The sequence below is a fragment of the Anneissia japonica genome, unplaced genomic scaffold, assembly GCF_011630105.1.
Source record: "Anneissia japonica isolate Jap-2015-1 unplaced genomic scaffold, ASM1163010v1 scaffold287711_len853857_cov187, whole genome shotgun sequence".
NCBI classification, from domain to species: domain Eukaryota; kingdom Metazoa; phylum Echinodermata; class Crinoidea; order Comatulida; family Comatulidae; genus Anneissia; species Anneissia japonica.
Window position 1 is genome coordinate 267,193 of NW_022753410.1, and position 26,560 is coordinate 293,752.

The 26,560-nt window shown below is 32.9% G+C and overlaps 1 protein-coding gene and 1 long non-coding RNA gene across 4 annotated transcripts in view; one reads left to right on the plus strand and one right to left on the minus strand.

Annotated features, from left to right (window-relative positions):
- The window catches only part of LOC117122852 (protein NDNF-like), a 51,803-nt gene that overhangs the window by 7,991 nt on the left and 17,252 nt on the right, over positions 1 to 26,560 (minus strand). The window contains exon 1 of one of the 3 annotated variants that reach the window (XM_033268606.1): positions 15,518 to 16,143. The exons of the other annotated variants lie outside the window; for them this stretch is intronic. Coding sequence (XP_033124497.1) covers positions 15,518 to 15,573 — 56 coding nt within the window. The 5' untranslated portion in view covers positions 15,574 to 16,143. Of the gene's footprint in view, positions 1 to 15,517; positions 16,144 to 26,560 lie in introns of those variants that run through there. 3 annotated transcript variants of the gene reach the window in all.
- On the plus strand, positions 256 to 15,508 carry LOC117122853. Its single transcript, XR_004447761.1, has 2 exons — positions 256 to 792; positions 14,643 to 15,508. It is a non-coding gene; the product is annotated as an uncharacterized LOC117122853 (long non-coding RNA).

The following is a 26,560-nucleotide window of genomic DNA, read 5'->3' on the forward strand; positions in this document are numbered from 1 at the left end:
CCGTAGGTCCCGAATAATATAACCAGTATGTATATCAGAAAACAATGCCTCCCGCGCTTAATGTTAAGCTTACCGCTAATTCAAAAACTGCCTTCTACAGTACCTAAAGTCCAACCCAAATTTTCCAATTCCATAACAAAAGGTTAATGAATAATATAAACCTTTGATAGAGGCCTATATAGACTTGTAGCTATAGTTACCATCATCACAATAATCACTATCATCATCATCATCATCATCATCATCATCATCATCATCATCATCACTTTTATTATTAGAAAACAGTTACGATGTACAATAAACCTACACGAAAGAGGTGGAAATAGTACTACCAAACGTTTTCGCTTTAAATTAAATAATCTGCAAATATTGACGTCAAAGTAAAGGAGATTACTATACATAAAGTTTGACATCATAAATTATAAACAAGTTATGATATAAAATTATCCAACTCGGTATCAAAAACAATTTAATCAATGTGTAAAAAAATTGTTATGATAGAATGACGTTATGCAAAGTTTAAATCAGACAATATAGCGGTCCTTCAGACAGGGTTGTAATTTACCGCCACTTTTATTCGACTTAAATAACTATTCCTCATTAAATAAATTTTCTAGCACAAAAGTTTTAAAAGGAATTAATTGATACACAGATATTGCTATGTTAATAGCCCAATAATTTTTAATATAACACTTAGATACCGGTATGTTTGATTTTGATGTGGAAAAAAACAAAGTCATCTTCTCATAAGGGGCGTAACAGTGAAGATCGCTGAACGTTGGAGATACAAAGGTAAGAGTGTTGAAGATAGTCTCATTACTGTTTATGTTGTCATTAAAATTGAATTGAACACAAATTATAGAGCTAACACAAATTATAAAAAAAATAATAATAATTTAATAATAAATTTTTAAAAATTTTTATTACAATGTTTTACATTTTTATTCAATGCACATTTTTTTCTAAATTGTTCTCAATTTTATGCAATGTTTGCGACATCGGTTTTTAACTTTCTTTTCAATTTTATGAAGTTTCCGTGATTTGTATATTGATTTTGACTGAATAAATGAATGAATGAATGGCAGAAGCACACACAGACCTAGTTTGATTTAAGGGAATTAGGATTCTGTATTAAGAATGTCATGAACTGTACAGTTCAATCAAAATTGAAAATTAATTATTTCAATTTAAGTTAGAGCCTATGAAATGTTGAAATAACCATGATATGATATCCATAGATTTTTTTCTGAGCATGTCTTTCAAAGGCCCTTTCGGATCTAATTTTGTTTTAGAAGGTCGGTTGATATTCAGGGGCCCTCTTAAATAAATGAAATAATGTGATGCTTTTATCAGCGAAGTCTCATTATGAGACTTGGGAAGTGGAGTTGTTTTTAGTCTTGAGAGAAAGTCCTGCGCTCACAGGAATTGAACCCAGGACCCCGAATTAGAAGGCAAGCATTTTTACCACTAAACTATTTAACTCTACCGTTGTTGTTTGGCAGCTACCGTAATTCCACTTTTAGTACATTGCATTGTGATATCAAGACTTATTTACAGTAAAGTTTATTTTTCATCAACTAGTGTTATGAACATGGTTAGCTAACGTTCTTTTAAATAATTTGGATATAAATTATTAAAATTGATTAGAAACCATGCGTATTATTTTAAAGTATCAAAGATTTAAAATATCATACTAAACTATTCTGGTGATACAGACGGTGTGTAAATTGGCGGATCCAAGAATTTGAGGAGGGGCTTTTATAGATAGAGTGTCCAGACCACCTCAGCGCCACTATGGTTTGGACTGAGGTACGATTGACTTTAAGTTGCTCGCTTAAATGAAAGAAAATAATTCATAACTTATCATTGGGTCAGTCTGAATCGTTTTACGCTTTAACGTTAGTATGGAAATAATTGTTTATAATTGTATTAACTCAAGTTTCCTTATAGGAACCCGTATAAGAACATGTTCGCCTTCTATTCAATTTAAACATAGTACTCCATGGGTCGGTGTTGGGGCTTTGATATTAATTTGTCCTATCTTTTAAGTATGATTAAGTATGATTTTAGGTATAATAAATGATTCTTATCAATTAACACCTAATATTTTCATAATACTTTAGAGACAAAGAAACATTCTAAACACCCTTTCAAAAAGTCAAATAGATCAAAGTGTAGGGAACACTGCGCTCATTGTAGATACAGTCGTTATAATAGATCTCATTCAAGCAACTATTATTAAACAGTTTGTTTTTGCCTCTGTGGTAGTCTTAAAGACGTTTCAGCATGAGCGAACTGACCAGATTCATTAGTCGAACGTTGGTAAAACATACAGGCCACCTTATAGGATCACAAGCAACGTTTTTAATCTAATAAATTGATCCGATTAGTGGTATAGGGGTTACATTTCTAACGGAGACAATAGAGAATTGAAAGAGGCACGCGCGCTGTGTCTGCAGAAATTAATAGCCGTTTTGTTTCGGTTAAATCGCCGCAAAGTGGATTGGTGTTCTAAGACAGGTGTTGGACTGTTGTCAAGAGTATTGAAGTGAAGAAAATCATTGCTAAATTACGAAATAAAGAATATTGTTTTACTCAAAAGCAACTGTTTGTTTTGTCATACTAATCTTTAAGTTGTAATGAATCATACAGATGTACGCAGGATAGGCAACTAATACACTGCTTTGTAAAGCTGAGGTTGCTGGTTAAGAGTGATTGATAGATTGAAATATATACAAATAATAGTATAATTAGCCTATCTGTAAATAGGTAATTATTAGGCTAAAAGTAATCAATGACAAAGACGATGCCGATTATCTTGATGAGGAGAAGGACGATTAATGATGTCGATAATGATGATTTTGATTATAATCATTATGATGATGATGATGATGATTAGGATGAATTGATTAGGTCTATAATAATGAGAGTAGATATTAATAATTATGAATAGGTCTAATATATATAAATCTAATATAATATTGAATTTACGACGACTTTTGTTGAATTAGGCCTAATGCTATATATTCTTATTTCACTACTGCTAATAATGATTTCTAGTAATACGATTAATATTCATAATAATAATTATAACCATGCTAACGATACAATGCCTAATGATGATATTATAATATTGTTTGACGTTTTGCATGGCGAAGTAATAATATATAGTTGCGGTACACCACTACGTGGACATATCATATGATATTGTAGTTATGTACAAACATTACTAATAAATATGGTTTTCTCATAAATCAAAGAGCAAAAGTTCGTGTAATGTAAGTAACACCGTAATTATTGTCTTTAAAATTCCAGGAAAGGGTTTTAAATTAACGAGCAAACAATGCGAATGATTGAGCCTGCTAGAAACTAGTGTAACTGGATTGGGAAACGAGATAGCCCTCTTTCGTAGAGGTTTATTTTCTTAGCCCATGCCATGCTGATGTCGGAAGAACATATTGAATTTTCTATTTGGATATGTGCCACAGTTCAACGATCTACCAACTTTTAGTACCTTTTAATAATACAAGTAGTTGCACCTACAAAATGCAGGCTTAATTTGAATTCACACTGGATACGAACCAAATTCGGACACGTGTCTGATGCCCTAAATGCCAACGACCCTATTCGTACACACTGATCCGATTTTCTGATCGGTTAGGTAGGCTTTCCGTTCCGAAAATTCGGATTTGGTGTGCGTGCCGCTTTAATTTAAAGTGCGATAGCCCATGGTAGTGCCGGTGTTTCTGTTCGGTTCATTCATTAGTCCGAGATTAGGCCTATTATTCTCTTGGTTAGATATGTGATTATATTTTATATTTGATACCCGTATGTTTTCCTTATTGAAATTCTGCTCTGAGATATGTTTATACTTCTTCGGGTGCTATTGTTTTTGCTACCTGCATTTGCTATTGCTGTTGGTACTTTGCAATTTAAATTTAAATTAATATTAATGTTGTGTTATATTTCTATTGCTATTTTTTCTATTTCGGTATTTTTGGTATTTTCGTTAGGGTTCTGAGATTGGTTTCAAAAGACTAGGCCTATAACACGCTGTACTATATTGAATATAGTTATATTGGCTTAATGTCTGTGTCAAAATTTTGAAAAAAATTTTGAATCGCTTATTTTAATAAATTGTCAATTTCTTCGGACACAAAGGGATTGATGGAACAATTGACGTTTTGTGATTTAAACATTTTACACTGCAAATCATATAAAAACTGTAAATGTACCATATCTTTTAATGAGTTTTCGTTCTAAATGCGATTGGAAATTCTTTCGATATACAAAAATATATATAATAAGCAATTTTAAATAGGCCTAATTCAATACTATTTGTATTTACTGGCTTGAGAATTTTATAAGGAACGAGAAAGACGGTTGCATATCTACACGAGGGGGTGCAAGAGATTGAAATTACTACGCGGACCGCGCGGCACGCAATTGGCACAAAGACTTTGTTTTTTTATTATCTCAACACTAGCAAGAACCAAACTCTTAATTGAGATGACTCGTATTATTTGCCCACCTCTAATTGCTTATAATTTACGGAGTTTGTGTGTCAGGGTCTAATGGTGCATTTCAATGCTCCTGTGACCACAGTCATCATGGCTTCACAAGTTGTAATACGCACTCCAATTCTCGGTCCAACCCGTGTACGGGGCTTACGGAAAACTACCTCTGTAATACATTTAACAAATTGGAGAAACTTTAAATAATGATATTCCATTAAAACTTTACAAAATCGAAAGAATGAATCGCACTGTAATCCTGGCGGTGGTAAGATCTCGAACGTAATCATGTCACAATAGAGTTTTCTGGGCGTGCGACGACGTTGAATTTGTAGTCCGAATTAATAGGACGTAGTAGGGCTGAGAACGTACAGAAGAGTGAATTCGTCGCGTAATCACAAGCCCTATACTCGAGCATGCACATAATTTCATTTACACATTGGAGCGCATTTCACGCCGAAATCACACAGGTATTTAGAAGATGTCCACAGCCGGTGCAAACCATAAACATGGGTTACTTATATTCCAGATGAGACAAATGGATGTGTTCCAGGAAGATGGTGGCAGAGTTTTGACAGAAATAATGAAAAATGAGTACATGGAGGGTCGAAAGCTTCCAAAGAGAAAGCGTTGGGCATGTTTAAGCAGAAATAAAAATAAAGAAAAAACAAGAGTTTACACTTTTCTTTAATTAAGGTTGAGGTGAAATTTCAAACGAGGTTTTTTACTTTAAAAACTGAGAGACCCACCAAATCTTATCTCTACCTAATGTGCAGTAGGTGTAAATCTGCATATATCCTCTATAATATCCAGTAATATAATGCTGTACAATAATAGTCTTTGAAAAGTGTATAGAATATAAACAAAATAATAAGAACACTGAGTCTGGGCAAACATTTACTGGTTCTTATTTTTTTATTATTTTTTTTTTCTTAAATGGAGCGTCGAAAGCTTTGTTGGCCTTTTTTAAGCAGAAATAAAAATAGATTTACACTTGTTTCTTTATAAGAACACATTTTATAAGAACACCGTGGGTAGAATTGCATAAAAAATAAATAAATAAATAAAGACGAATGGAGGCTGAGGTAAAATGACAAATTAGGTTTTTACTAAAAAAACAAAAAGAAAAACCCCAACAAATCTTGTCTGTAACTTATGTGAAGTAGGTGTGACTATGTAAGAACCCCTATAAATATAGTACGGTAATAAATAGGCCCTATACTGCTGTACAATATAATTTTCTATCTTTGAAAAGTGTGTAGAATAAGAACAAAATAAGAACACTCAGCCTGGGCAAAATTTTACTGTTTTTTTTGTTTGTTTGTTTGTTTTGTTTTTTTTTTAGTGTACAAGGAATAAACAACAACAAAAAAAGAGAATATAATAGAAAGTATGAAGTCTGTTAATCAGATAGGCCTATATTTGATTGTTTCTAATTCGGAAGTTTGGCAGGGCCTTTTCTAAATTGTTTTAAATGGTTTTTTAAAAGCTTCCCACAAAGAGCACCGAACGGTACCGTATTATGTCGATCTTGAATACAATGAACATTTATATTTTCTAGTAAAAGAAAATTTTTCTGCAATAAGATTATTTACGTAGCATGCCGACTCGTTTGAACGTTTAATCGTTCAATCTAGACTGGGTACGGGGATATACCTAGATTTTGCATTCGCGTCGAAAGCCCCGAGAGAGAGAGTCATCATCTCTGAGCTTACACCGTAAGGTCGAGGTCGTGTAGTCGATCTAAGTCACGAAACCCAGGCCATTTATGATCGGTCATTATGTCAACGAATAATAATTCGATATCACGAAACGGAAATATTTAAACCACAAGTCTCTTTTTAAGAGATTTAATTTTTGTTTGAATATCAAGAGTAGCCCGTTAGGTGCGATATTTAAAACGCTTTTCATAGTTGACATATCTATAAATGAAACTTAGATTTTCATCATGTTGGACAAGCAAAATATTAAGGGAAACACTTTGTGATATACACTATACCAATTAATGCTGCATCCACATCGTATCTGAAACGAAATTCGGACCGCGTTTCCGATGCCCTGAACGTCAACGTTCCTGTTCGTACACACTGATCCGATGCTTTCCGATCAGAAAATTCTGATTTGGTGTGAATGTACCTATAAAGTTTATTAAAACAAATTCACAACTGTAACGTTTATTAAAAAATAATATCATTTTATGAAGTACGAGGTAGGTTTACATATTTTGCTGCAAGCAATATAAGGATTCAAAATAAGATCGCTTGCTTCTTTGAAGCCTAAAGCAATAGATATATTTACAACAATAAATGTAGAACCCCATGAAATACTACACATGTCAATCAACTAAAGTCAACTCTCGACGAAGGCTCAGAAATTCATAGTTTGCTCTCATCCTACGATATAATAGGTAGGTCTATAGGCTAATCCGGGTACTTAGAAAAAGTTAATAATCTCATTAATATTCATAAGGTGCATTACATCATCCTTAGCTAAACTTTTTGACACCAAGGTTTCCACTGTCTTTAGCAGCTTTGCTTAATAATAAAGATAAGAGACATTTGTCAATTTTGGACCACTAAAAGTAGTCTTTAATTTTGACATTTAATTAGAGAGAGACCTGTAAATGATGGGATACCGTACTATAATACGTTTTGTAATCATTAACCATATTTTTCTTCAATTATTCTAATGCGAAACTATATAAGTCACCTTAGGACAGAATAGCCAAGATTTGCCGGCCTTCTTTGTTGATGTGGTCTTGTTTTATAAGCTGTAGACACAGTACATTTGTTCATTTGCCATTACTGGTCAGTTGTAAAAAAGCGCAGTGCATTGCTTTTTACATTATCTAGCCATAAATGTCGTTCGTGTAAACCATGTTCGACTGTAAATAGGTATGTGGAATTGGAATGTCGGTCGGGGTAGCTGTCCGTGCTGGTTGCACGTCTACGGGGTTTGTTGACAGAGCTGATATAAAGGGATTAAGGCACGTTGTCTATTTTACCTAGTCTAGGGCCGTTTTCCTCTATGTTCCTTGCGTTACATTAAGATCTTGTCTATTTGAGATGTACAAAATAGTACCATAGGGTCAATGTTAGTCTTAGACCACCACCGACTCACTTGGTACAGCTGTAGTAGCGGAACATTGCCTAGGGGTGGTGTTGAGAAGTTCGCAAAAGGTCAAGACATTATAAAAAAAAAAGTCTACAAAAATAAACTCACTTTTCAGTAACTGAAATACTGCCGTCGGCAGGATTCTCCATTACCCGAGATTTACTTTATCATGTGCATATTTTACATAATTATTATATTTTGTTCATTTTACCTTGTGATTATTTTTTCAATAAACATGCACTCTTCTGAGGCTAAGAAAATCTGGGGCATCAGAAATTCACAGCATTTGGTATCAATAAATAACTTAAATGAAACTGAATAAGAAGGCATGGAACGGTTATCCTCAGGAGAGTATTACAGGTTAAAAAGTAGGAAACAGTCAGGGAAAACCAGATCAGACATATGTCTGGGCTTAGCAGAAACGCAGACTTTTGTAATAAGAATTAAAATAGAAGTGAAGAAGAACTAGGAAAGTCTCTGGTTGATAATATTTTTAAAATAACGAACTAACATAGGTTTATAATGTCATAGGTTACAGACACAGAATTGATCAAATAGTTCCATGGTTTTAACGATTAGAAATATGCATATAGTGGCAAAGTTTTAAATCGCATAGCTATTGAGTGACCGAAATCCGGAATACAGCAATTACGGTACCCGGATTAAAGTGATGCATCACATAATTGTGCATTATAAACTCAATCAACACCGACTGGGTATGTTATTGAATCGAGTTATTGAATCGAGTCATTATAACATAAACAAGTAAAATACAGTTCTATGTCTTGATATTTTTGCAGGTCATTCGCACGTTCCATGACCAAAGTAATTTAGGCCTAGTTTTTGCATTAATTAATTTTTACTATAGGACATACGATGGAATCCCCATCACAGAGTTGAATGAACGTTCTAGTTTATATATATGAAGTGCCTGGGTTGTACAGGTTCATGTGTCAAAAAATAGGCCTTTATGGCTAGGCGTATTACAATAAAATGTATTCACCATTGGGTTAGGCTGTGATATAGTATGTGGTCGATTGTGATAGCGATGATTGGTACGGTAATGATAATAAAAACAGTACTACGTTTATGATTTACAACTACCGTAAACTATCCAATCATGGACCTATTAATAATAGGTCCATGATCCAATAGGCTTACTTTCTAGCTTACTGCGGCACTTATTCAAGAGCGGCATTTATTACAATATCATAGTGCTGCTGCTAAATAAATTGATATCATAATTGTGCATAGACATATTTGCAATATTAATATATTATTAAATCTGAGGACAGTCTGTTGGTTCATACATAGAACTATTATGATACAAAACAGGAAACTCGTTAAGAATTTAGACCTAATTGAACTTTGCGATAAACATAATATTCGTTGCTTTAGCTGGGACCAAACGTTTTTTGTTTGAGAAAGGGTGCTTATTGGGCCATTTATGGTAATCCAATGCAACAACAATTATAATTATATATTATTTTTTCACATTCTAACACTTGACTATAGGCAGTTAGATACAGATACACTTTTTTTTATAAGAACCAGTACAATTTTTCCAGTCTTGGTGTTCTTATTTTTATGCCGATCTCAGGCTCAAAATGTTCTAATTTTGTTCTTATTTTTACATGCTTTTCAAACATAAATTATTATTGTACATCAGTATATTGCTCTTATTATAGAGGGTATTAGCCACACCTACACTGCACATAAGGTACAGATAAGATTTGTTAGTTTTTTTTAATTTAAAAAGAAATAAAAACCTCATTTGAAATTTTACCTCAGCCTTAATTTATTCTTATTTTGTTCTTAATTTTCAAGCGATTTCATCTTCAGTGTTCTTTTAAAATGTGTTCTTAAATATAAAAAAAAAAAAAAAACTTGTATAGATAAATTGTATAGATAAATATATAGACACTTCATCGATATTTCCCTCACTTGTAATTACCTAGTCTTTTCTATCAAAAGATCAACAAAATTCAGGAATTTTAGATGTGTTAGTCCTACGCCTATATGTAGGATTAGGAATATTTAAGACACCTGTAAGAGGGAATGATATACCAGATGCAGACTCTTCAGTCACTTTTTACTTAGTCTTCTGTATTAAAGGTTTAACGGAATCTCTTACGAATCAGGAAATTCACTGCATAGTTCTACGCCTACAGAGGATTAGGAATATCTATGAGGGAATAATACACCAAATACAGATGCTTCGATCAATTTCAACATAGTCTTTTGTATCAAAAGTTCAACAGTATTTCTTACGAATCAGGAAATTCAGATGCTCTGTATTAAGCATACGCCTACATAGGATTAAGAATATCTACTCACCTTTCAGGGAATAATATACCAACTGTCTCTTATACACATCTAGATGTGTATAAGAGACAGATGTTATTGAATCGAGTTATTGAATCGTAAATATAAAAAAAAAAAAAACTTGTATAGATAAATTGTATAGATAAATATATAGACACTTCATCGATATTTCCCTCACTTGTAATTACCTAGTCTTTTCTATCAAAAGATCAACAAATTCAGGAATTTTAGATGTGTTAGTCCTACGCCTATATGTAGGATTAGGAATATTTAAGACACCTGTAAGAGGGAATGATATACCAGATGCAGACTCTTCAGTCACTTTTTACTTAGTCTTCTGTATTAAAGGTTTAACGGAATCTCTTACGAATCAGGAAATTCACTGCATAGTTCTACGCCTACAGAGGATTAGGAATATCTATGAGGGAATAATACACCAAATACAGATGCTTCGATCAATTTCAACATAGTCTTTTGTATCAAAAGTTCAACAGTATTTCTTACGAATCAGGAAATTCAGATGCTCTGTATTAAGCATACGCCTACATAGGATTAAGAATATCTACTCACCTTTCAGGGAATAATATACCAAATATCGATACTTCAGTCCCTTATCAGCGCGAGCACCGGCAGTGTGCATGAAAAGGGGGTGTAGATAGTAGTAGTATTAACCTTAACCCATACAAAGTTATATTCCTAACAATTTTGCAAGAAATACGAGACTTAATACAGGAGGAAGGAATGATTTATTGAAAAAGAAAATGTCTTAACCGCTAAGGAGTCCGGAGGGATGTGCAAAGCTATAACAAGCCACGCACACATCAAACAAATACTAGAGGTAACTAACACAGGTGTTGTAAAAATTGTACAAGTAACTAACACAGGTGTTGTAAAAATTGTAAAACGTTGGTGATATGTTTAGTGTTGTCAGTCGGACAGAAAATCGGTGATATAATATTTTTTAAACGTGTACGGTACCGTACAGTAAATATAACTTCCTTCTGTCTATTATAAAATCTTTAAAAACCCTTAGATATTCAATCATTATATTTAATTAAAAGAATAAAATAAGGTAGAGAACGAAAACAAAAATTGCCATCGCTTTTAATAATTTGCAAACATTTTTACACAAATTATAAAATTGATTATCAGCCAATTTTTTGTAACCTTAATTGCTGTAGAAATATTTTCTAAATTCAACTTTTCAATTAAATGCACTTCTTGTTATTACCGTACCTTGGTTATTAGATCAAACATCAACATACCACAGAGGCCTACTCATCTGTTATCAGAGTCTGTTATCAGTGACACGGTTTCAGAAATTTGTCGACGGGGGTCCAACGGGTTGGACATAGGGTAAGACCTAAAACGCCACCAAGTGTCCGGCCAATTTTTCAGGAGTAAAAGATTGGTGGAGTCGGATAGATGTTAGGATTGGATAGCAAATTGTTAAGGGGCGTATTCAAACAGATCTGCTTGTGGGGCCGCAGGTGTTGTTTTTCTTATTTTTATTGGAAATAACGGTTACTCAAATGTTGTTAGAACCAAGCAACTAAGATCACGTAAATAAGGTCACTTTCAAAATGAGAAAAGTCAGCAATTTTATATTTGCTGGAACAAAGTTGAATGAACTTAAACTTAAAGCACATTTATCGTCAATGACCACACCCGTCTATTATAGGGACGGGTTTCCGTATACAATAATATAACAATTTTCCTATATTTGTTTCTTTATGTGATTATCTAAAAGATCCGAGGAAAAAATAATATGATAGCCTATATGGGCCCACAAGTTACGATATAGGTCTATTTATTGTCTTTTTAAAGAAAAGAAACTTGCGGAGAGATTTAGATAATTTTACTTGCTTGATAGCAGATTCAGAGAAACTTATTCTTTTGAAAGATCCGAAAAACAAATCTGACAATATACAAGATATATTTATTGTCTCTGTAAAGAAAAGGAACTTTCAGAGAGATGCAGAATTAAAATATGCCTATTATTATTAATTTGACATGAGTTCAGAGAACCTTATAATGAGTTAAACTCTTTTCATGTGTGTTGAGATAAGCAGAATTAAGTTATTGAATTAGCTGCCTAGGCTATGGTGAAAATACCAAAATGAAAATATGTGTTAAACTTTCAACTTATGGAAAGTTAGTGTTTCGCTAAGTTAAACACTATGAAAAGATTGGTTGATTGATTTTTAATATACTTTTCTCAGTCATTCCATTCTATGATCGTTTTGTTTCAACACTGTGTAATTTAAATAATATTCATAGTACAACTTGTGATTGTAGACCAACATTTCAACGTTCGTTCGTTTTTTCACCATCGACCCCAGGAAGTTATTAAAATCCTGTTAATTGTAAACGTAATTTTTGATTAAAAAATTTGCCTCTGGAACACACATTAACGTGACCTAATTTTAAAATTGAATTGATTCCATTTAGATCATAGGCCAAGTACTAAGAAAATCTAAAATTTAAGATGAATTTACCAAATATGAAGAAGTACGATATGGATATGATTGAAGTGATTACAACCGGAAAGTAAACTATTTCCTGAGAAGGTATAGAATGCAGAGTAAATTTAATTTTAGGGTTAATAAGGAGGAATTTCGTGTAAATAAACATCGATTGTTGATATAACCTACGGTATATTATGAGAAAGCTTTTTTGTAAAATCTTTTTTTTTTTTAGTTAAAATAGTATTTTGTCATCATTAATACAATTTAATTTTAGAGTTAATAAGGAGGAATTTCGTGTAAATAAACATCGATTGTTGATATAACCTACGGTATATTATGAGAAAGCTTTTTTGTAAAATCTTTTTTTTTTTGAGTTAAAATAGTATTTTGTCATCATTAATACAACAAACTCTCACATTTCAGTATTTCACACATACGCAGTACTATTATTACGTTGGTACCAGTAACAATATTTATCGTTAGTCATTGACTTTGATCTCCAACATCTGGTACCTAGACCCAGGCAGGGGCTCTTACTGGAAAAATCGGGCTCAAATTTAGTAAACAAATGCTGAGTATTGCAAACCTGTAAAAACTTAAAAAAGGATCTAGGTTTAGTCACTAAAACTAGATCGTTTTTAAAGTTGTAATTAAAAATATAGGCCTATATATTTATTTGTTGTTAATATTTTTTTAACTCAATAATAAATTAATTGGTAAGTACACTAGTAATTAACTTTGCCAAAATGGAAATAAATATCGTATGTTGCAAAATATTTTACCGAGAACACAACTCTCTCACAGACACTACTAATTACAAATTGTTAGTAGTACTTCCGATATTGTTGAGTATCAAGCCGATTCGGTTCGGTGTTAGACACACCATAGCGGAACATGCGTAACCGCGATTTAGACAACCGATTACCTACGATGATGGGATATTAAACTGTTCCCGCGGTTATTGACATGAGAAGAACGAATTAAGCATTTGTGTACGTCGATCTTTAATCATAACCGTACTTAAAACAAACTGTCATACATACTTAGGCATACGTTGGAGCAAATCATTAATTTAAACTGAAAATGTTTGTGAAATCTACATACGATTATACACGTTCGATGGTTGTAATGTTGGTAATTCGTCCGAAGTGAGGCCAAATTTTACAAGCTTAGGAAAATGGAGAGAGGTATGGGTAGGGAAGAGGTAATTACAATTGATTAAGATTTTCTCTAAAGATAGGCCTATACTGTGTTTTGAGCTAATAACCTTGAGCAGTAAATTTAATGTTCTAATTGCTCTCTTTTTTATGGACTAGATTTCTACAAAAAATTTAAAAAAAGAAATACTTGCTCATAAATAAATCTACCGTTTCCAATTAATAGTTTATAAATAACACTGCCATTATAATATTAATTGAATAAGTACTTAAATTGACTGACAATCAGTTAAAAAAAATCCAATAAAAAATACTTCAATCAGCAAAAACTGAATTGTTTTGGTCTGTGGATTGGATTTATGCGGTGTGAACACCAAGGTTTTTTTTAATACCCTTCGGTCCCACCTTTGGGACCTGACAATTTTGGGTGATTAGAGGGGTCTCGGAATTAGAGGGGTCACGAATTTGAGGGTGCACTGTACTTCCATTTTAACACGCTAGTCGCTAGATGAAACGCAATTGAACCGGGTACGGTACCAAAGATCTCTACGATTTAGCGCACATACGGCCGTGGCCACAATTATAGCCGACTGAGTCTAATATTGGAAAACTGTAACTTTTGATATTATTATAAAATGAGCAATATAATGATATTTATTTACTAGTTATTTTTTCCCCACATTTTTACTACACACAATGGTCTTTTATTATTTTGAAGCCAATAAAACAATATGTTATTTCTCTCAATAAATAAAGTATCAGCAAAATCTAGACCTATACAAAAAAAGAATTATTCGTTGTACAATATTGGTTATGAAATCAGTTTGTCGAACAGCATGACGGTATTGACAGAAAGAATGGAGAGAGGTGCGACAAGAGCAACGGATTATTTTCAAAAAAAGTCACCGAAAAATACAATTTTGATACACAAATCAGCCACAAGAAATAATATCACAGCCTCAGTAGGCCACTGCATGTGCACCAGTCAGAATTATGAATAATAATCTTATCCGAATCCTCAAACAATTACTTTTATTACTCTATTATTTTTCTTTGATTTCCAGGGATTTGTGAAATTCTCCGTGAAAATCCAAAAGGTTGAGTGTAAGCAGGTTCCATCAAGCAGCTGTCGCCGTTTACACAACCAGCGCTAACTTCACAAGAATAGGCCGTTTTTCTAATTCATTAACCTTCTAGCCACATCGAAATTATTCCACTAATTATATTATATGATGGATGTGTTCGGTTTGCCCAGTCCCTTGACATTTTTGGCGCGTACAAATTACAATTTTATTTCCACTCTATCGTCATTTAATCGTTGTTGGAATTTTTGCAGATTCACCAAGATTACTGAAACCTGCAAGTCAGGCCATAGAAACTCGTTGCATCACATGTTGAAGTTTATTGAGGGTCATTTGACATGAATTGTATATCTCGGGTCAGAGAGGTGGTAAAAAAATTATAGATGACAATGCACAAATAAGAAATAATATAAGAGTACAGTACTTGGCAATTCTGTACAACAAACGAATAATCTAGAATACAACATTTCACAATTGGCATACGTACCGTACACGGAGGCCTTGTCTGTTAATAGGCTATTATAACTTACACTTTTTCGGGCAAAGACCGCTGGAGGTAATTCAATAGAAACTCCGACCATCCCACCCTTAGGGTATTCGGTCTGCAGAGTGCCGAATTCAGAACGTTAGGCTTACCCACTGGGGAGACTGAATCCACTGTGGGTAAGGAATCCCTCGAAACTGATAGTAGTATGAGTCACATGTAGTAGTAGTACTAGTAGTAGTAGACCTAAAATGTTTCTAAAATGTAATAATGATGTATTAGTACTACTGCACTACGGTATCAGCAGCAGGTCCCACTATTCTACTCTACTATGTATAGTTTATAAATAAAAATAAAATATATAGAAATTTACCTCCTGTCAATACATTTTCGATTACATAATCCACATCGGTAATTTCCAAGATTCATCTTGATATAAATTTAAGTTAGTATTTGCAGAAATATCAAGAAAAAATTAAATCCACATTCATATCTCTCGATTCTTAAGATCCATATTTTGTTCAACAGTAAATGTTTACAAACATTAGGTATTTGGCAAGAAAACTGAATAGTGCCGACGCAGACGATATCGCTAATTTAAATCCTAATAGTGGGTTCACATGACTTGTGCAATATCGGATATCATTCAATGAATATCAACGAGTAAAACTTCCTGAGCTCAGTCAACAAAAAATAAATAAAAAATAAAAACAACCATAAATTGCAAAGTCGAAGTTAAAAGTAGATGAGTGATATAAATCAGTGGAGCGAGATAATGCTTGCGCGTGGGTGAACTAACGCAGCGTTGGTCACGGCACACGCGTCCTATTCGACAGAGGATTGAATTTAGAGTGAGATAGATTTGATCAGGTTGCGTAAACACTGTAGTAGTGGTGGTAACTCCTCCTCCTCTTCGTTTGTTCCTTCTCACTGAACGGTGGACGGAAACTTGAAAATCCCCGTTTTGTGCGACTCCTAACGAGGGCGACACAGGACTAGACTGTGCTGGTTTTGTGTGTGTATATGACGTGTTGTAAGCAAGTACCGGTATTAGTAATAGGAGTCGCTTTAGAATATCCCGTGCAAATTGCATGTATATTTAGAATTGGGGTGAAGGTTTCATTCGAGAAAACCTGATACATAATTTGTAAATTATGCTTCATCGTAGGCGTACATTCGAGGCACGTGCGCTGTAGGCTCGTTTTATAAATGCAGATCAATTTCAAAGGAAAAATCATAATCTGTTAGAGTGATTGGTAGACTCAAAGAAATATATTTCATTGGCCTACAGTGTTTCGGTTTACGTTAATAATATATAATCCAAAAAAGGACAATGGTCACTTTTACAGAAAATCATAATTAGTATGACATTAGAATATAATTAATCAAAAACTCTAATAATAAATTTGTTCAATATTTTCATTAATAATTAATATTCTTTATCAATTTTATTATACCTTTATTGTTCATTTTATTATATAATACGGTATTATGTTATTAATGTCATGATGAAATTATTGATACGTAATAACCGGTAACCATGAAGGGTGGAAGGCGGTGGGGTGGGGGTGCAACGTAAAACTACATTACATTCCGCGTTACATTTCTTCTGTTTTATTACGCTTGTTCTGCAGTGTCGTTATATTTATTATTTTTTTATTTTATTACGCCTATTAACGGTGGCCCTAATTAATATTGACCTAAATAGTATCGTTTTTATTATTAACATTCCTCTAGCTTTGGTGATATGACCTTTTTCATCCTCGACATCTAATAGCTTGAATAAACATAATTAGATACAACAGTAACACTAGTATATCTACCGGTGATTGCCATAATGTGTCATTTATACTAGGTACTGAAAAACCTCAAAACGTCCGACCAAATTATCAATAAACTGCTTTTAAAAATACCACAAATCACGACGCTACCAAATTATTATTTAAATCGATTCGAAAAGATAATTCGCTGTAATGTTGTCTACGTGCGCTCGTCACAGCGGATGCAAAATAATGCGCCTTCGTTACGTTCTCTATTACGTTGTCTTTTTATAATTTTTATCTCCAGCAAGCACGGGACACGGGCGAGTCCGTCTGCCTTGTTAGATATGACAAATCGGAGATAATTCGCCCCTCTTAGCCATCTTGCAATGTTCTAAGTCACCATCAATCAAAAACAATATATTATTACTGTTCGAATAGATTATTTGTCCGACAGTTCGGAAACCACAGCCTTCGTTGAATACGTTTATATTCCACCCGGGCAAAAGGCTGATGCACTATCAGTCAAAAACGGCCAGGATGTAGACAACAGGTGGCGCTATTTAACCATTTTGTTCTTTAACAGTTGCATGTTACTGATCGATATGAACTACAAACTGGAGACATGACGGAAACTGATAAATGTATTTGGGAAACATAATTATGAATTAAAAATAATCATTAACTAGATAAAGCGAATTTGTCGGTATACAGCCGTACCAAAAGGCCTACATGCATTACTTTTAAAGAGAAAACTAAGCAAAAAAATTATAGTCTCATTAATGCCTGATCGAAACTAAAGTGGATACGCTCATTTTCTTAAAACAATAACACAAATATGCTTATAATAATATATTGTGTTTCGCATATAAATGTACCATATAGAACCAACTTAGGTCTATCTCTCATTTTACTTTCTTAGTTGTACCAAAGGGCTAGGCTTACTACAATCTTTTATTGACTAATCGTTCCGGAGGTAGCGCGATGTCTTGGGATCTCCTGTCAATTTACCGAATCCTTCAGTCGATAGATTGATAATATATAGAGAAATAGACAATCTTGTGGAATCATCATTCAACACTTATTTGTAACGGGATAGTTCTTTGACACCGTGCATTCTGCGTTAATGAGAAAGTCAAGGGGGTTGATATTAAGCTTCCGGTCAGTAACGGTACTGGGCCTTCTGACTCAGTTTATATGACACTCTAGACACGACAACGACATATCATCGCGTAGTTTGTATTCTTCAACACTGCGCGCATCTGTATCGTGTCGTTGTCGTGTCGTAATCGTGACTAGTAAGTGTGTAAATGTAGCTTCGAAGGATGAAACCAATGGTGATTATCATGTTGGTGATGATGACATTTGTTTAGATGAGATAGTAGGCCCTAAAGATGGTAATGTCAACAATTTATTAAGGAGCGGAGTTGAATAGCTTAGTGGTTAAGATGTCTGCCTTCTACTCCCAGGGTCCTGGGTTCAATTCTTGTGACAGCAGGACTTTTCTCATAAAACAACTCCACTCCCTAAGCTTAATAAAGATTTCGCTGATAAAGCATCACGCTATTTTCATTTATTTAAGAGGGTCTCTGAATATCAGCCGACTTTGGATATGCTGGAAGGGTACCCTCTAAAAATATGGTTAAAAAATACAAAAAATGTAAAAACATAATAAACAAAAATACAAAAAATACAATATTATAATATGTAATAACAATCATAATCATAGTAATGAAATAACTACAGTTAAAATCATAAATATGATTATGGTAATAATATTATTAAATATTAATTATAATGATAATACTAATTATTATATTACTTATGATAAAGTAACAACAATCATAATAATACAATATTTTACGTTTTAAAATAATAATGATAATGACAATAATAATAATAATTAATAATAATAATAATAATAATAATAATAATAATAATAATAATAATAATAATAATATTAATAATAAACAATGATAAATAAAATTATCAGTGGCTGACCTGTGTATGTATAAGGCGTTTTTTTAACCCTATACATTTCGTCAACACATTCTGACTAGGCCTAAAATATCCGATTCTACCTTTCGGGTTTCCATCAACACGAATCCATTAGTTAAATTGTATATACAGGTAGAGCATGGAACTGATGCGTTTAAACTATTTATACAGTGTAAACGAACACCATTTTTATAGGACAACATCTTGTACTTGATAAGCCTTGCTGTCTTACTTGCTGAAACTTTATTTCTGACAAAGTGTATTCAGGCACACCTGCTTTGAAGATACCGTTCAACACGTTTCTTATTCTGCTCTACCTTCCCTTATAAGTTTAAGGTCAGGCAAGGTGCCTCTGCCAAAAATGACACTGGCGAAATGTACTAACGACCCTTGGACCTGTCATCCACAATTTGAATGACTATCAAATGGGCTACCCCAAACAACGTATCGCGAGAGGGGCTCTCATCAAATATCCGCCTTAGGCCTAAAGCTCTTCGACTAACTACATCTCAACAGGCAGTATTTGTTTTTGTCTGCGTGTGCGAGTTCATTTGGGGACACACAAGGACAGGTCTGTGTAAAGCACACCCATTGCAAAGGACAGTAAGGGACCGGGTTACCCAATTGTGACAAAATGACAAAGAACTATGGTAGTTTGCGTGCTGGGTCATTACGTGTCGATGTGCGAAATAACGTACCTAACATTATCACAATTCCTGTCATCATTAACAACATTCTGTAACATAATGGTTACGCATGCAAAATGTAAAACCAGATGAAAACTATAATGCAAGACACAAGATACCTTAGGTTCTGTACTGACACTGGCGTAATAAATGACATAAATATGAAATAAATTAAATATTACGTTTAATAGAATGAGACATCGGTAAGAGCACTTTTAACATCACAGGGCTACTCAATGAAACAAACTTTCAACTGTCACTCAGAAAACTTCTATTATTTTAAACAAATTGTTAGGCGTACAGTAAATTTAATAATTTATAGAAGACCAGTAATTATAATTTTTATCATGTTGCGAATTATTCTTATTGTCTTGCCAAATGTTTTGTGTGAGGTCCACAATCGAAATAAGTTTGTGGGTGTGGGTGTGTGTGTGTGTGTGTTATCCTCGGAATTCTCGTTTCTCGTATTTTTGTATTGTATTGCTGTATATTTTTGTATGAGTTCCAAATAAAGTCAGTAAAAGTCAGTCAGTCAGTCAATGATGATAATGTTTCAGTCAAAAGAAAAAGAAAAAATCCAACCCCACCCCAAAAAAAAAATGTAATTTGTTCTTTAAAAAGTACCATGTAAGCAATTAAAACATTAAACATATATATTCTTTTGAAAAAATGGGCAGCATTTTATCAGTAAATAATCAGAAAATATTTTTGAAACCTCCGCAACGGTAACTTACATTCAAAATGAGTATAATGCGTATAAGCATCTAAAGTTAGACTGGTAATTATTGGCATTGTAGGCAAAAAGTAGAATATCATAATACAATATTCCCTCATTGTAGAACGTTTTACACGTTTTTAATGAACACAATATAATATTGTGAACTTAACATTAGATAGAAGCCCTCAACAGTTATTTGCATATTACCTAGGGTTGTACTTGTATACCATGGTGATTAAAATTTAGGAAGTTTATTAACGCATTCATTAGAAATATAACGAACATTCATGTAAAATAAGATAAGTGAATATTTTCAAAATAATTTCCTGAAACTTTATGTAATCTGCTTTAGACCTAATTATTTTGCAGCTACACACAAATATCAAAAAATGTTTGCTGGAAAATGACTTACGGTTTAATAACAGAATCACAGAAAACAGGAGACTTAAAAGATAATTTAGATCTGAAATTCTTCTCCCTACAGTCTTTACTGATGCTTTCAGAAGGATGTAAAAATCACTGCATCGTTAAGAACAGCTGATGTTTCTTTAACATTATAAAATTTATTCTACGGTATTTATAACAAGAAGAACCCTCTCTAAGCTAACTACGTACATTTCCTTTAGGCTAAACAAAAAAAAAAAAAAAAAAAAAATCCAAACCCTCTCTTATGGGATTTATACTATATTAACAATAAAAAAAAACGGAAAATGAATATATGATTTAATGATTGATGACAAATCATTTGGTCGAAAGTTTTTTAAGCCTAAGAACATTAAATGAACCCTTGGAACCAAAAGGGATTATTAAATATAATGTTTAGGCGTTCCATTTTAATTTGTGTGTTCGTGTTGGGAACTCGTTCACACTCTTGAACATCAAACTGACGAGGACTGTATCTCGTCAACTGTCTATTGAAACTGTCATCGCATCCGCAGCACGATTCAACAATGTAACAACCAGTCCATCGATTTTGTGTTTTGTCATCGTCTAGCTTTATAAGTTGATTTTCTAAAAGTTATAAACATTTCAGTCAGCCTTTAGTTCGTTTTTTGTTTGTTTTTTGTTTAGATCCCTATACCATGAAAAATATATATTGCACCCAGCAACGCGTAGCATGCCAATTATGAAATATTTAGGGCTAGGAATATTTAAAAAAAAAAACTACTGATGGTGTTCGTAACGAAGTAAACGTCTCCCACCAATTAAAGACCACTTTTGGGACTTGGGTTTCCATGGACTTTAGCAGCTTTCGTCTCTAATTAGAATAATAAAAATAAAAGACATTGATAATTTGATACCATTGGAAAGTAGTCTTTAATTTAAGATTGCCTTTAATCTGTGGGGTCTTTAATTAGAGGGACACCTGTAAAGCCTTGGTTTAGAATATCTAAAGGTAGATACACTTTGTGAGAAAAGTTGAGGAATGTAGTGAGATTAAACATTAAAACTTTCCCAGAGTTTGGCTCGCGAAGGATAATATAATGATTGGATATTTAGCATGGTATGTTCCACACAATTACCTTTGGTGGTAAGGCCACCCTATAGTCAAACGTAACCAATTATATCCTATAATACTATTTATTAGGATTTGGGAATACCACGCTCAGCCACATATCAACTGGTCATGATTATTAATGGTCTAGGATTATTAGTCTATCTTGCCTAATCCCCAAGAAGTATTTTTCAATTTTTATAAAACACCGTCTATTATTAGATTCTCATTAATATACCTCTATATATCAATAACTCAATTATTTGTACTTTCTAATAATGGGTTTACCTGTTGGATTCGTATGTGAACCCACTGCCCACGGCAGACTGCGATCAGTCTGGCTTATCCTATATGAATTATAAATCTTTAAGGATAATTTGGCGAAGAAATGTTGGCCAGGGGCTTGCACTTCAAAATGTTACCCAAACTAATTCGATGTAGGATAGCATTCAACTTGTTACCCATAACCAATCAGCGGAACGTGATTTTTCCTCGAGTTTTGACCCTGAAACAAGCGAAAAGGAGCTTATCGGGATCTATAGATTTGTAACAATTTTCAGGGATTATAGAACAATCTATGAACGCCCAAATTATACATTTTGCTTCCTTGGTTCTTTCAATCAAGTTGAATGATCGCGTTTATCTCATTTAGATTATTCTATTTTTTTATTACCTCTATGTTTCACGGAGTTGCAGCTTGTTGATATGCTTACATTGCCTTTCACCCCTTTGTAAAGTTGCAAGTACTTTGTTTCCACCAACGAATTCTGAAACAAACCCTTGCAGATCTTTGTGTCTGTGGTTGTATTCCAAAAACTTTCTCTCTCGCTCTCTGTTAATTGAATGCTGTAAAGGAACGTCCTTCGGTAAAAAAAGTTGCAGTCGTTGGTTTAGTGTATAACATAACCCAATTTTTCAATTCAATTCAATTTATTCACTTGTCCAATGTATGATATACAGATGAAATGAGTATAGGCCTAACAAAGATATCATCAATAAGTAATAACAAAAATGTAACATAATGAAATGTAGGCCTAAATACCATAAGAACAAGTGACAAAGCCAAAAAAGTGAAGACTTTGAAATATAGTTGGCTCCACAGTTAAACAGGATAAAATGTACATAAAATGGATATAATATTTCATAATTATACAGAAGCGGAATTAAGTGGATCAAGCAAGTATGGGCGAAAAAAAGATCAGGTAAATTGCAAGAAATGTTTTTTAACAGGCAGATTTAAATGCACTAGTAGACTTTAAATTGGCAATAATTATGATTTGGTAGTTCGTTCCAGAGTTCAGGGCCAGGGTAAAAATAGTTTTTTGCTTTAAAGTAAGTCTAGTAAATGGAAGATGATAATGGTATCTTTGCCTAGTAGTAGCCATGCGTGTTCCAATTCACCCCGGGGGTGGCGCTCCACTGCGGCTACCATGGGTGCCAATGACCCTGGTCAGTATAATTCTATACTTAATCACAAAGAACTAATGACTTACTTTACTGCCCGCTTTGCTTTATGCACTATTTTTGCAATAATGTATAGCAAACTGGTATAGGCTACCGTACATTATAAATAGTGCAAAGCGCATCGCAGTGTTTATCTCTGTCTTGTGAGTGACGTGTTAGTAATTCAATTACACTTCGATTATCACGTCAAATTATATGCTAACCTTTTTTAAATCGTTATTAATTAGGCCTATGTGTTTTGTTTATATCTTAATGTTTTATTCTTTATATTTTCTTGATTGTTACGGTATCACCCGATACATGTAAAGGTTTTTGGTTAATAAAAAGAATATGACTTAAAGAAATAATGGGTAGATAAAATAGGAATAATAAATGATAAATGAATAGTATGCCTAATAATAAATAATACTGTAATTTTCATTTTTATTGCCAATCCGGAATTGTTTCATCGTTGGACCACCATCAATACCTGAAATCCAAAACTTGAAAAATTAAAATACGCCCTTAAATTCTTAACTTGACCTTCTCGTATGGATCTTGGCCTAACATGTCAGGACTTTGCTTCAGGGATTGTTACTTTCCTCCTTGCGATACAATTCGCATGTTAATGACAAGGCCTGAATGAACATTGCTACAAGCTAAATTTAAGAAGTCAACGTCGAGAAAATACAGCCACAAATATTTATTTGACCTGAAAGATTCAAGAAGACCAATAAAAATATGCCATGTATGAATGTATTGTAATCAACCACAATCTCATTTGAATTATAGCCCTGGTGTAGGCATGTTTTTCACCTTTATGCTCTGGAGAAGACGTTTCTTCATAATTGATCTATATTTAATTCACCTCCGTACTATTACGTACAGTATGTTTATAAATTCACTGACGATAAACAATGAACAATGTTATAGCAGAATTCCTGATATAGTATTTATAGTACTGTTTGTGTATATTTCTTGTTTTTGTTTTTTCTTTTGTAAAAAGTACGTCGTTGTTTAATATTTTTTGTCTGCGGTTTCTATTCGATTTGCCTATATTAGCTACCGTATTATTTCCTCTATGGTTCCTCTTACAATTCTCATAAAGCATGCTGTACAATGCTGTCAACTTTTATGGTGTTGTTATGGTATTGTATGGTGCACATCAAAGGCGAATTTTCATTTACTAGTATACGAGACAATAATAATTTCTGGGTATTATTATCATACTCTTGACTTTAATTTGAATAGAAAGAGAATTTCTTCCCCATTTGACAGCTTAACTAATCATACTGTTTCTATCATTTTTTTATACGTTGCATGTTCCTTAAATAATGTTTTTTTGTTAGCAAATAAAACTAATTTTGTTGTTCAAATCGGCGTGCTCATGGAAGTTGGTGGCCTAACTTCCATAGCCTGATAATTTATAATGATCAATTCACTGCTTTGAATTTTTGCGGTATTTGTCAAGATTTTAAAACATAAGATGTATATTTATGTTGAACTTAGGAATACACAGTGTTTTACTTTTTGTAACCGACATAAATTAAAATTTAATTTTCTTTTTTTAAACTGATCATAGGCCTACTGTTTCTTTCATTTATTTATACGTTGCATGTTCCTCACTTTCGCTGCTAAGTCAATTAATGCTTTTTTTGTTTGTGTTTTTTTTTGCAAATAAAACCAATTCAATAATTGTTTTTTTTTTTTTGTTCTTTTTTCAAATCGGAGTTTTAATGGAATTCGGTGGCCTAATTTCATAGCTTTATAAATGATCAATTCACTGTGTTGAATTTTTGTTGTAGGCCCTATTTGTCAAGATTTTAAAACATAAGATATATATTGTAGCCGACATAATTTTAAATTTCTTCTATAAAAACTACAAGTAACGAATACATATTTTCCTATTTATTTCTTGTTAATGCTTGTCTTTTTTTTGCCTTAGAGATTCCTCGATAGTGTTTTACAATGTTGGTTGTCCTGGGAGGACATTTTTGTGGTATTTTACTTTATCCAAAATGTTACAATAATATATAATAAATGAATTAATAACTAGAATTATTTTCCCAGTTGGTCTTTCTTTCTAATACAAAACAAATTTGTTTCGAGATAAAATTCCGCATAAAATCAACTGGTGATAGTAGATCTGGTTTTCTTTCAAATTGTTAATAAGGTTTTGATAACTTAAAATCATTATCTCAGCTTCTGTCGTGAGTAAGCTCGACAATAAGTATCCTTGCAGTGTATTGCCCCCGCTCTCATTACTCCTACTGTAGTCTCCTCGATGGGTGCTGATTAAATTAAAACAATGGGAATATTCGCGCCTGCTTCATCTCAAGCTTTATACAAACGTGGTAGGAGTCGGCAAACGCTCTCTGAAACAACAACACCGTTAATCTGTTTGCTGGATCTCGGTGTGGGCCATCCCGCTGACTAAGTTCTAATGCAAGAATGTCCTAATTATAGCTAGGATCTTATTGTATGGAAGCCTTATTACTGCATCAACAACGAAAACCTTGAAATTACCTTTTAGACTATTTTTCATAAATTTGATTATAAAACCTATAATAACACGTTCGTAATTGGACAGATAAGGAAATCTGTCGCTAAAGAGTTACTACTGCAAACGTTCCCAACAACGTTATAACAATGCAAATTAATAAGTGAGGAAATTGTAATAAGCCACAATTATGATTGTCGTGGGAACTATAAATTTAATCCATTGTTGTTATTCCTAATATTATTTGTTTTTTGGGCAGGCTTATTTTAAATACTCAATTTTGTAACATTAAACATGAAACAATAAATTTAAATGTCTATATAATATTGTAATTTTAGTCTATCTTATGATCAAATATATTTTATTATTTAAAATAAATTCATATATATGTATAGGCCTATATATAATATATATCATATATATTATATATATAATATATAATATGTATAATATATAGGCCTATGTATGTATATAAGTATTTATATAGGCATATATATAGTTCCTGTTATATTGATAATTAAGATAATAATTGTGCTAAAGATAATAAGGTAAGATATTGCGTAACATTGATTTATTGATCTTGTAAATATTTTAAAAGATCAATAAATAATATATATATATAATATGTATAATATCAATAAATAATATATATATAATATGCATAATATATAGGCCTATGTATGTATATAAGTATTTATATAGGCCTATATATAGTTCCTGTTTATATTGATAATTAAGATAATAATTGTGCTAAAGATAATAAGGTAAGATATTGTGTAACATTGATTTATTGATCTTGTAAATATTTTAAAAGAT